This window comes from Lynx rufus, unplaced genomic scaffold (genome assembly GCF_022079265.1).
Source record: "Lynx rufus isolate CCGP_SWC_20201006 ecotype Redwood Valley unplaced genomic scaffold, mLynRuf1.p SCAF_20, whole genome shotgun sequence".
Classification (NCBI taxonomy): Eukaryota; Metazoa; Chordata; class Mammalia; order Carnivora; family Felidae; genus Lynx; species Lynx rufus.
Window position 1 is genome coordinate 18375454 of NW_025814835.1, and position 12846 is coordinate 18388299.

At 45.7% G+C, this 12846-nt stretch overlaps 1 protein-coding gene and 1 non-coding gene across 3 annotated transcripts in view; one reads left to right on the plus strand and one right to left on the minus strand.

Moving 5' to 3' along the window:
- FECH (ferrochelatase) overlaps nt 1-12846 on the plus strand; it is a 37004-nt gene that overhangs the window by 8938 nt on the left and 15220 nt on the right. For both annotated transcript variants that reach the window (XM_047086238.1, XM_047086237.1), the window contains exons 3-5: nt 2284-2403; nt 3985-4133; nt 11537-11671. In XM_047086238.1, the coding sequence (XP_046942194.1) occupies nt 2284-2403; nt 3985-4133; nt 11537-11671 (404 nt within the window). The remainder of the gene's footprint in view (nt 1-2283; nt 2404-3984; nt 4134-11536; nt 11672-12846) is intronic.
- TRNAQ-UUG (transfer RNA glutamine (anticodon UUG)) lies at nt 7255-7339 on the minus strand. The gene has a single exon. It is a non-coding gene; the product is annotated as a tRNA-Gln (tRNA).

The window sequence follows — 12846 nt, forward strand, 5'->3', positions numbered from 1 at the left end:
GTGGTTCTCAGTAGAGGGAGGGGGATGCTCCCCACCTCCAACATATTTGGCAATGGCCATGTCTGGAGACGTTTGTGGTTGTCACAGCTGGGACGGGGTGTGTGCTGTGCTTTCCTGCAAGTAGAGGCTGGGATGCTACTAGAACCCTGCAACATACACCATAGCCCACCACAGCAAAGACTCATCCAGCCGAAAATGTCAGTGGTGCCGAGGAAGAGAAATGCTGTCTAAGACAATGATGTGAAAGGCGAACTTAGTTTGTCCTTACAGTGGGGTCTAAATTAGGAGATCTCTGACTTCACTGGAATGCAGCATTCCGCTAACCCCAGCAATTTTGCCTCAGCTTGTTTTGCAAATTTAGGTTGAGAATTCAGATTTCTACCTCATTCACCTGTAGTATGTTTGGCAAGAAAACAGTTTCTTCCTGTATGAATTTGACACACTCTGCTGCCTAACATTATGCCAAGTGTTGTTAGCACTTGTTTAAAAATTGCAATTAAAGTGTCATCCTGATCTCATTGGCTTTAGCGCACATTAGGGACAGTCTTCCAAACAGGATCCGTGTCTGCAGGATTGGCTTAGTCACTGCGGTAGCTGGAGGTGGCCTTGATGTAGGAGGCTTAGACAGCGGGACCCCTCAGCCTTTGTACCGGTGGAATTTTAAATAAACTTCAGGCTGGTTGTTTCTCACTGCCTTATCAAGAGTGAACGGAGAGTACATCCATCCGTGCTGTGGAGTATCATTCAGCCATAAAAAGGAAAGAAGTACTGATTCACGCTGTCACGTGGATGAACTTTGAACATTTTATGTCAAGTGAAAGAAACCAGGCCCAAAGGGCCACATATCATGTGATTCCATTTCTATGAATAGGCAAATGCATAGACTGAGAAAGCGGAGGATTAGTTGCCAAGAATGAGACAGAGGGAGGATGGGGAATGGTTCTAGTATGTGGGAATATTTTTGGGGGGTGATGAAAATGATCAGGAATTAGAGAGTTGTTATGGTTGCATAACTTTGTGTATATATTAGAAAGCACTGAATTGTATTTTAAAATGGAAAACTTTATGGTATATAAATTATATGTACATTTTTACAAATGCCAAAAAAAAACCAAACCAAAAAACCATGAATGGAAGAAACACTCCTTGTCCTGTAGTGTCCCCACCTGCAGACTCTTTCACTGCACGGCCCCCAGTTCTCCAGGGCCTCATCTTAGGCTCTGACCCCATGGTTCCATGTCTCTAGCCTTGGGCTTCCGGTGGCTACCGGAAGCATGTGGGCGGCACCTGGTCCCACTCTGGCCCCTTCCTGCCCCCTGAAGGTGTTTAGGAATGGAGAACTCATCTCGGCCTGGCTCACTTTAGTCTGTGCAGGGTCCAGAGCTCCTCTGGATTTTAGAGGTTCAGAGCTGGCATGGTCCTTTTGTTGATGTAACTTCCCCCAGACTACTTGACTTTCTTTTTGCTTCTTCTTGTTCCTTCAGTGCTTGATTCTTTAGCCTGGGACCTATTTGAGTAAGAGCAATTTCTTGCCAGCATCCCTTAAGCAGTGGCTCTAGGTAGAGGATCAAGAGGTGAGCGCAAAGTGAGAGGTGTACTTTATCGTACAGGAGACACTACAGGGGAACAGCGGGCTCTGGAGAAGGAAGCAGAGTAGCAAGAAATCATTTGTCAAGAATAATAGTTTAACTGAAGGGAAAGGAGCAGATAAAAGAATGAGAGATGGGCTGGTTATTATACTGTGGAGGTTTAAAAGGGAAACCCGTGGTTTCTCTGTGTATGATAGAACTTACTATATGTTCCAGATCATGCTAAATAACTATGCTGTCTATTCTCAAAACAACCTTTTGAGGTCGTTGCTGGACTCCCTGTATACGAGGAGACTGAAGTTTGGAGAGACCAAGTAATTTGTGTATCTGTAAGGCATTCACATAAATGTTTGCTTCAGCCTCAGGACAATTTGAGCTTTATACCCTGACTCTCAGTCCTTAAAGAATGGGAGGGATTTTTGTTCAGGACTGACAACTTAATGGGGAAACATTTCAAGCCCAGAGAAGACCAGTGCCATGGATGGAGCTGGGAGACCAAGGTCAGAGTCAGAACTGGGACCGTGCAGAACCGGAGGCGTTGTGCATTCCCAGATACGCAGCCAGGTGATAGCAGTGAAAAGATCTGTAGGTTTGTACCTCTGAACAGATTGGATGTGAGTTTGCTAGCTGAACCAACAGTGTACCTTACAGAAAAATAAAAAGCTACAAGTCAACTGCATTTTATTTTATGTAGGAAGCCGAAGACTGGAATATTAATGCTGAACATGGGGGGCCCTGAAACCCTGGGAGATGTTCACGACTTCCTTTTGAGGCTCTTCCTGGACCGAGACTTGATGACGCTTCCTATTCAAAAGTAAGACGCGTGGAAACACCTGCACTTATTCCTAACTTGTGTAGTGCATCTTGCCTTACGTGTACGTCAGTTCTATAGTTACAGAAAATAAATGGTTTTTGTGCATATCTGGTGGTGACTAGAGCAGCATCATTATTTTCCATTGTATAAGAAGGATATGATGTTGAGAGAAATGCAGGGGAGAGAGAAAGCAAGTTGGGGGGCCTCTCCTTGAGCCCTTTCCTCCCTAGAGCTCTGGAAATGGCAGTTGTCTTGACACACCTGATGTCCCTTTAAATTTTTTTTAAATTTTATTTTAGGGAGAGCGTGCAAGCGGGAGTGAGGGGCAGAGGGAGAGAGAGGGAGAGAGAATCTTAAATAGGCTCCATCCCATGACCCTGGAATCATGACCTGAGTCAAAATCAAGAGTTGGCCACTCAACCGACTGAGCCAGCCAGGCACCCCTGATGTCCCTTTAAAGATTGTTACCGATATATTTGTACTTGACCCTCAACAGCTGATTAATATTCAGGGAAGTAATGATTATTATTCATTAATAATATTGTGGCTGTCCTCTTCCTTTCAAGCCTCCCTCCTTCTTTCTTTTCTTTCTCTTTTAAAGTAGGTTTTTGTAATGAAAAATTTATACATGCACGTAATAAAAAATGCAAACAGCATAAACATGTTCACAGTAAAAAGCAAGTGTCTCTTCTTGAACTCCAGCCTCCCAGTTACCCACCATGGAGGTTACAGATGTAACCAGAAATACAGAAATCTGCAGTTGTACAGATGTATTTCTGGTGACCATCCAGAAACAGTCCATGCATATCCAAGCATGTGCTTGTCTATATATCTATAAATATAGATGTATATGTATATATGCACATATATATCTCCCCTGTCCTTTTTAACACAGATGGGAATGTACTTATGTATATTATTTAACACTTTGCTATTTTTTTTTTAAATTAACAATGTATCTTGGAGATTATTCTATAACAGATTATATAGGCCCGGTTTATTATTTTTTTTCATGACTGTATAGAATGCCTTGCCTGGTCATAACTTAATTTATTTAACCAGTGGCTCACTGGTGGACATATATGTTGTTTACAGTGTTGCAGTGAACATTCCTGTGCTGTGCATTCAACTTTGCTCACATATTCAAATGTATCTGTGATTAATAAACATTTTCTTTCTTTTTTTTTTTTTTTAATACATTTTCTTAAAGTAAGAGTATTTTTTGCTTCCGAATGTCTTACATATCCTAGTTCCTGCTAGGTGTAGGATCAGGAAGTGTTAAGATAGTGGCTGGCCCGCATCTAGGGTCTGCGCCTGAGTGGTGTCCTGAATCTTCAGGGTGAGTTGCGAGAGGAACTCGTGGGGCAGAGGTGGCTAATCCCCAGAGAGTGTTTTGTTTTCCTGTCTCTAAAAGAGACAGCTCCAAAAGAGCTGGCTGTCGTCAATGACCTCAAGCCTCTATTTTTAAAGGCTTGATCTTCTTAGGCTCTTCTTACAATTTTGCTTATCTTTTCTATTGAGTAGTTTCTGAGGTTGCTAAGGTGGAACAAAAGCCACTTACCTACCTGTTAAATGATTTAGTAAGCTGGCACCAATCATCGCCAAACGCCGGACCCCCAAAATTCAGGAGCAATACCGCAGGATCGGAGGCGGGTCCCCCATCAAGATGTGGACTTCCAAGCAGGGAGAAGGCATGGTGAAGCTGCTAGATGACTTATCCCCCAACACAGGTACAGTGTTTCTTCACTAACATCTCAGTTTTGTTCTTTCAAAGTAGGTACGAAGTTCCAAATGCTATCGGACGGCACATGGAGTTCTGTCGGTTTGCGGGGGTTCCTACGTGACGCGTGATCACTTAGCTCAGTTCTCGAGGCACTATCCTGGCCTTGGCTGTGGAGCCTGTTCCTTCCTTATGTTAGATATGGAAGAGCTCAAGGTTTGGAACGTTAGTTTCAAAAGGAAGCTTGAGGTGTGTGTGAAGTTGAGCTGGGTTATAAGGAAGAGGCCACATCCCATGTATACAAGATGCGTATGTCATTGCTCTGGAAAGAAGTCTTGGGGCTGCTGTCGCTGCTTTTTCTTTCTGTGTGGAGAGATGATTCGATCAACAGAGCAGAATTAGCTGCCATCGTGCAGCCGCGAGACCGTAAGCATCTTCAGCAACTGTTCTCGGCTCTCGGCAACACCAGTTAGTGTGAGGTCCTGAAAAGAGGATTGTGTGTGTCTGGAGACTGTCCTCCGAGAACCGCTAAGGCAGAATAATAATGTGCAGAATGCAGCAGTCACTATAGGAATGAATTATAAGTGCCGTGTTTAATTGCATTCCAGATGCCATTGATTGTGGGACCCACCATTGTTTTTATATATACTAAGACAAAAACTCTGCCGGGTAGTTTTGAGACCACATCTGTTGCGGGTGTGCACCAGTATGAGAAATGTTCAATCAAAAAATGTGCATGTTAGGACACATGAAATACATTCATTACAGATACATCTTGGGGCTTCCGGATCAGGACAGGTGTGTGACACAGTGGCCACCTTCAAGGACAGTGGCCCCACCAGGCAGGCCCAAAAGCATTTCCCTCTTCTCTGAGAAAACACCTCTAAGTGTCACCTCAAGCTGCTCTCAGAAGCCACCGTGTCCCATCGCACACAGGGACAAGGGCTGTAGCCCTCAGCTCATCGCACTTGGAAAATTGCTCAATCATGCTTCTGCGTATCGAGTTTGCTTCCTGCCTTGGCCGTGGCTCAAGGGCATTTCTTATTGCCGTTCAGCCACACGTCCCACAACGTATCTTGAAAATGTTAGACGAGGGACACTCACACCCACCTGATAGAGAAGAAACCGTCTCTCTGGTCATTAACAGTTTATCATGATAAAAGGTTTAGTGTGAATCAGATCTGCAATTGCTCTGCTGTCTCCAGTGGACAGAGGAGGTGGCAACATGCCATTGTTTCTGTTGGCCTGGTCGTGCAGGCTCCATCACCATCGAGGACCCTAGCAGAGCTGTTAGAGTTGAAAAAGGAATGTGGATGGACGGCATCCTTCCCACCTCCTCGCCCCTCCATGCTGGGGCTGCCGGGTTGTCCGGACCAGACAGGCCAGCTGTGGCTCCAGCCTCCTGGGTTGGCCTGGAAAGAGTCCTATGGAATGACCCGGATTTAACCCACTGCCCCACTTACTATCAGACATCTGATTATTCCCATCTGCGGCCATCTAGTACAAAGGAAGTTGCAATCATCTAGATTCTAGGATTATTCCCTGCTTTGGCAGGGACCAAAGAATAGTAATAATCCATGTCACATTTTCATAGTCAGAATTGTGAGAGTGATTTTTAAATTTTTTTTAATGTTTTTATTTATTTTTGAGACAGAGACAGAGCATGAGCAGGGGAGGGGCAGAGAGAGAGGGAGACACAGAATCCGAAGCAGGCTCCAGGCTTCGAGTTGTCAGCACAGAGCCTGACGCGGGACTTGAACTCATGGACCGTGAGATCATGACCTGAGCCGAAGTCGGACGCTTAACCGACCGAGCCACCCAGGCGCCCCTGTGAGAGTGATTTTTAAAACATGAGTGATTGGTCATATGACCCTCTATCCTATAGAGACTTACGTGAAGAAGGGAGTTGATTCTTCACTATAACTTTGGGGATAAGTTTAGGGTGTCTGAGGCACCGGCAGCTCAGCGGCTTGCCTGTCCAGTCACTTTACTAATGTCCCAAGCAATCATGCTTCCTCCGTCCTCACGCCATTCACTTGCCCTTTTGCTCACTCACGTACCTGCTCGTTCACATATTCATTCCCACTTCCGTCCGTCCTTCCACCCAGCCCCACCACCGGGTATTTATAAGCACTGGCTACACGGGGGATAAAGTAGTGAGTGAGTCATACCCTTACCTTCATGGAGCTGAGCTTCCTGGTAGTTTTCACTGAGGCAGAGAGTAAATTCTCTAGGGGGCTACTTTTATTTCCTCTAGAACTTGGAAGTTTTCCAGGGCCTGGTCCTGAGAGGGCTCTGGTACCGGTGACCCTGCGACCTATCGCCGTCCTCTGTGGTTCACGTTTGGAGCCCTGTGAGCAGGCAAGTTAAATTATTGCTGTCGCCTGCATGGTAGGTGGCCCCCTGACAGCTTTGGCACACCTGCTGTGGGGTTAAGGCTGTGGCGCTTAATGAGGCCCAAGAACGTCCACTCATTGATTCGTCAGTGGCACCTTGGGTGCTTCTCAATACTGCTTCGATACTTCGGCACTTCGATACTGCTTTTCGTATTCAAAACTGCGGTTTCTACTTAGGAGCTCTCGGGCCAGTGGGAGGGACCGCCGCTGCAGGCTCGTCTGTTAAGTGACAGAGAGAAGACCTCATAAGACTTACCGGAGAGATGCTACGTACAACGAGTATGAGGGCCGGTGGTCGCACAGAATGCAGATGTAGGAAAAATGAGGTGGCTTCAGGTTTGGAAACTGCCTTGGGGAGCTTTGTGCCGAAGACCCAGATTATCAGGGGTGGCTCTGTGGCTCCGTCAGGGGCTCGCCCACATTATCTAGGAAGAGATTCTGTGTACTTCACAGATGGACCTGAAGCCCAGTCACAAAGACCCAGGTGCCTCACCCCCTTGGTGTGGCTTTTCCTTCCCGCTTTCTGGCTTCTCTGCCTCTCCTCTGTTCCTGTCCTTCTTCCTCCTCCCTTCTCCTACTTTCCTACAAAATTGTAAAGTATACTTTTTTAAAAAATATTTTTAATGTTTATTTACTTTTGAAACAGACGGAGACAGAATGTGAGTGGGTTGAGGGCAGAGAGAGAAAGACACACAGAATCTGAAGCAGGCTCCAGGCTCTGAACTGTCAGCACAGAGCCCGACGTGGGGCTCGAACTCACGACCTGTGAGATCATGACCTGAGCCAAAGTCAGATGCTCAACCGACTGAGCCACCCAGGCGCCCCTAAAGTATACTTTTAAACTGTGTCTATTTGTTTATTTCTATTGGGAAAGATTCTCTTTCGGCAAAACAATGTGATGATAACGGATAGAAATGTTTCAAGCTCTTATTTTTAAAAAAAGTTTATTTTATCTGTTTTGAGAGAGAGAGGGAGAGAGAGAGAACTTGCGTGCAGGGGCGGGTAGGAGCAGAGACAGAGAATCCCAAGCAGGCTGCACGCCGTCCTCACAAAGAACGATGAGGGGCTCAAACTCAATGAACCTCAAGATCATGACCTGAGCCGAAATCAGGAGTTGGACGCTTAACTGGCTGAGCCACCCTGACACCCCTCAAGCTCTCATTTTTTAGGGAAGTAGTTGTGACTTGGTGGCTGGTATAGAAATTGCAGCTTGCACTGGCTTTGCATAGAATTGACTACTAACTCACAGGGTCAGTTTTATGAGGGAATATAACTTGGAACTGGTTTCATGTGGCTACACCACATTATAGGAATTTAGGGAATACAGAAGGAACTAGATGAGAAGTGTAATCATTTCACAAAAGTAAATCTAAAATACATTCCAAAGATGATAGTTTAGTTACGTAGAATCTGACCGCTTTTCATGAAGCCGTACGTGCTATCCTGTAGAACTCTGTTCTTTTTTTTTTTTTTTTTTTTTTTTTTTTTTTTGTAGAACTCTGTTCTTTACAGGATGCTTGATGGGGAGGAGGGTGGCTCTTTTCAGATGGGGCTGGCTTCCCCAGTCCTGGTTGTAGGATTTTAGGCAGATGACTTACCCCACGAAGCAGCATCTTGAAAATGGGGGTGGTAACAGAGCCCTACTTCTGGGATCATTGTGAATATTCAATACGATAATCCCGAAAGGCATCAGCCTGGGGCAGCGTACGTGACAAAAATCCCTTAACTGTGAGCGTTTAGTATTATTCATCCAGGGCATAGGGCTCGTGATGTGATACAAATTAAAAAGCATTATGCTATATATTTCACACCTTTCTCTCAAAGAGTCACGCACAAATCAGACATTTGAACTGTTGTGGAGCTAAACTGATGGGCTGGAAATGAATGAAGTTTCGCTGTTCAAAAATCCAATTCTGAGTTCTTTTTTTTTTTCTTTTCCTGGGTCTCACCAAAGACTGCTGGGCAGTGGCTCCAAGGGCGGACTAGGCTGGGCCAGTGAGTCGTGTGTTTTGGTCTCACCGGAGCAGATGCGCCCCCTGCCAGCTGTGGTGGTCAACATCCGTAGGCTATTTCTGTCCCCGTGCTCCTGCCGGTGACCTCCGGCTACGGTGTGAAACCCATCCCAACTGGCGAGGGCTCTTTGGGAGACATTTGTTCTTTCCTCGGGACAGGCCCGGTCAGAGAGGGAGCACAATGCCACTTGCCTACAGTCCGCTTGTGCAGGCCATCTTCAGTGGAACAGTTTAGCCAGTCATATCTGTTCCTTCCAGAATATTTTACTCACCCTCACTTCAAAGTGAGGCCACCACCCTGCCTTTATCTGCAAGGGTGTCCTCTCCACCTCTCTTGTCTGCAAGGAACTCCCAGGCCCCAGGCATTGAGGCTGCAGCTTTTGGAAGGTGAAAAGAGAATGCCAGAAGCTTGTTGGCCTGTAGCCTTGGAGGATCTTATGGTAGAAATCTAATAATAGTATTATCTGAAAGTAGATTAGAAAGGAAATTCCACTTCAGCCTCAGCTTAGATGCCCCAGAGCTCCTTAGAGATGGGCTCGATATGGGGTGCCTAGGTGGCTCAGTCGGTTGAACGTCCGACTTCAGCTCGGGTTGTGATCTCATGGTTTGTGAGTTCAAGCCCCACATCAGGCTCTGTGCTGACAGCTCAGAGCCTGGAGCCTGTTTCAGATTCTGTGTCTCCCTCTGTGTTCCTCCCCTGCTCACGTTCTGTCTCTCAAAAGTAAATAAATATTAAAAACCAAACCAAAAGAAATGGGCTTGATAGTGTGAACGTTGGCAGTTTTAGGATGAACCACATAGTCCTTGAATGCTCTCATTTTGGAGTTTGCTTATGGAGTCGTGCCCTCTGGTGTGTTTCAACTGCCGTTCACCATTTTAGGCAACAGAACGTAAACTTGGTGGCCTAGAAAGGACAGACAGCTGAATATGATTCTGCTTATACCCCTTCCTTCCTCTTTTTGCGGTGCCCAGCCAGAGAATGTTGGACCAGCCATCCTTCCATGTGCGCACGTGCTTCTCCCTCCCGCCGTCTGCTCCCGTCCTTGGGAACTTGTGCCATCGGCTGCCGGTTCCCCGTGTCCAGTCACTGTGGAATGTTTGATGCAGATAGGTGAACAATGGGCAGTTCTCTTTTCCTTCACTTCAACCGGAATGTTTCTCTTTTCCTTCTTGGGGCAGTTTAGTGTCCTGTACTTAGTGGCAGCCGCTGCTAATGCTTGGACAGTAGCATCATCTTGGTTCTGTTATTGTTTAATGTTTATGTAGTATATTCTCAGTATCCTCTCCGAGTGTGAGTTGGGCGTTATCCTATGAAATGACAGGTAATGTGAGGAAACTTTCAGTTTTATGATTTTATAAATGCCTAAGAAATTGTGTAGCGGTGGGTACTTTAAAAAAATTTTTTTTTCAATGTTTATTCTTGAGAGAGAGAGAAAGAGCGTGAACAGGGGAGGGGCAGAGAGGGAGAGAGAATCTGAAGCAGGCTCCGGGCTCTGAGCTGTCAGCTCTATGTGGGGCTCGAACCTATGAACCGTGAGATCATGACCTGAGCTGAGGTCGGACACTTAACCGACTGAGCCACCCAGGAACCCCATGTGGTGGATACTTTTAAGATACTGGACAAAAAGATGGAGAAGGACAAAGGAGGGACAGGAGAAGGTGTTTGTAAGGAACACATGGGGAAGGAGTGCAAAGCTGTGCACTGAGTTGGGCTGTTTACGTGCTCGGAACATTTATTTCAAATCTGAATCAGTGCCTCCAGTTTGTGTGTGTGTGTGTGTGTGTGTGTGTGTGTGTGTGTGTATGAGTGTGTGTGTGTGTGTGTGTGAGTGTCTCAAAATATTTATTTTGAGAGAGAGAAAGCGAGCATGTGAGCAGGGGTGGGGCAGAGAGACGGAGAGAGAAAATCCCAAGCAGTCTCCATGCTGTCAGAGCAGAGCTCCATGCAGGGCTCAAACTCACGAGCCTGAGATCATGACCTGAGCTGAAACCAAGTGTCGGATAGTTAACTGACTGAGCCACCCAGGTTTTTTAACCCAGCTAAAGAAAAATGTTTATGTATTTATTTTGAAAGAGAAAGAGAGCAAGAGTGAGTGCAGGTGCGGAAGGGAGAGAGAGAGGAAGAGAGAGAGAGAGAGAGAGAGAATCCCAAGCAGTCTCTGCTGTCAGCCCAGAGCCCAACATGGGGCTCCATCTCATGAACCAAGCACAAGATCATGACCTGAGCCAAAATCCAGAGTCAGATGCTTAACCGACTGAGCCACCCAGGCGCCCCCTCAGTGCCTCCAGTTTAAGCTTTGTTGTTGAGTTTCCTTAATCTATTAAATGAGGAGAATCATTTCAGTCATTTGTTATCCACGCATTTCTGTTGGGTATCCCAGAGCTTAACTGGGCGACCTGGAATCTGAGGGAACAGGAGGAGGGAACCGCGGGTGGTGGAAACAGGCTGGGGGGCATGGAAGGGGGTGGGCTCTGGAGTTGGGGAGACCCACATTAAATTTCAGCTCAACCACCTGTGAGGTGTGACTTTGGATAGGTTCATGAACCCCTGAGAGTTTCAGTGTCCTTATCTGAAAAATGGGGTGTAAGTGAAAGAAAAAATACAAGCAAAGCCTCCATCAGTGTCTGGTATGTAAGAGGAGGCTGAACCTCAGGAATAAGTGTTAGTTCTTCCTTCCTTTGAGTCTCTCTTATCTCAGCCAAGAGCAGAGAATAAGGAACAGAAGCTTGAATTTTAAAAACTGCCGTGCTAATTAAGTAAAGGGGTGTGTGTGTGGTGGGATGGGGGGTGGGGGAGTTGATCCCAGAAAATAGTGCTTAAAAGTCCACGCACTAGCTGAAGACTGGATAAGATCCAAGGAATATTCTAAACTTACCCACATTATCAGCCTCAGAGGAAATTAGGTTAACTGTTCTTTGTTCCGGGCTTTGCATTATGTTTGGCGACTCCAAGGAATCTATATAAAGATTAATACTTTCTCCTCTCCACACATGCTTTCTAATAGCCCCTCACAAATACTATATTGGATTCCGGTATGTCCATCCTTTAACAGAAGAAGCAATTGAAGAGATGGAGAGGGACGGGATCGAAAGGGCTATTGCCTTCACGCAGTATCCACAGTACAGCTGCTCGACCACAGGTGAGCCTTCCCCTTGGCAGCGGGACGGTGGGTAGGGATGGCCCCGGCACTGGTAGCCGGGGGACCTGGGTGCGGAAGGAAAGGATAAATCATTTTCAATTTGAATGGCAAATCCAGCCCGTCTGCTTTAAACACGAGAGTTCAGGTCAGTCCATTTGAAATCTCATGGTTCATCTGTCCCCTGAGTTATGGGCCAGTCGGCCGGGAATTACAAACGGTGGGTGGAAGGCGGTCTGCTGCTGGTCCTTCAGTGCAGTTGTGTAATGGATCAGTGATGAACCTTAAGCCGCTTTCTATGTTTGCGTAATAAACCTTACTTTGATGGCAACCCTAGTATTCTTATTAACGTAAAAAGGTGATGGCTGCTTCCATTTTGAAAGTGGAGGTGCCCAGGTAGCACTAGAGATATTGGTGTGTGTTTGTGTTAAGCTTCATTTGTGGGCTGACTTACTGGTTAAACCAAAGCCCAGCTCGAGGTGCCCTTTGTAAACTTCTCTCCGCGTTCTGAACTTTGGAAAATATTACCGTGTGTTGCTTACTATGTATTTAGCTGGAGCTGGAGAAAATAATCATGTGTTCTCTTCTCTGTATCACCAGTAATAGGTAAAGTTTCTTGCTGTTGCCCACAAATACATTTGTTTGCATTCTGTTTCAAGGACTGGGATCAGCATATTTTTACTCCCAGATTGCTTTTGGATGTTGGTGCATCTTATTTCTATAACTGTAAAGAAAAACAAAAGGCCATTGGAGGAAATATTCAAAAGCTGTTGTGTGCCTTAAATGTTTGTTCAGAGCCCCTATGAAAATGCCTGAGTTTTCAGACACCCTCAAGAGTTTGAGTTGTGACTTCTTTTGGAAATATACCTCTACAACTTAAAATGTCTGGTAACATGTTATTGGATAATGAATCAGATTTTATAAATTTCTAAGCATACTTTTGCGTTGCTTTAAAAAATATACCTCAAATGTAGATGTCTGCTCTAAAAATCAGACAAGTTAAGAAGACGATTATTTGTATGACAGAGAATTGACTACGGGTTTCATTTCACAGCTGACTCTACCAGTATGTTTCAGGTGTTGGTGAGTTTTACTGGTACATCTCTTGTGAGAGGGCAGGTACATTTCACTTCTGAGATGTGAAAGCTTTTAGAAAGCACATCCAGGGGCGCCTGGGT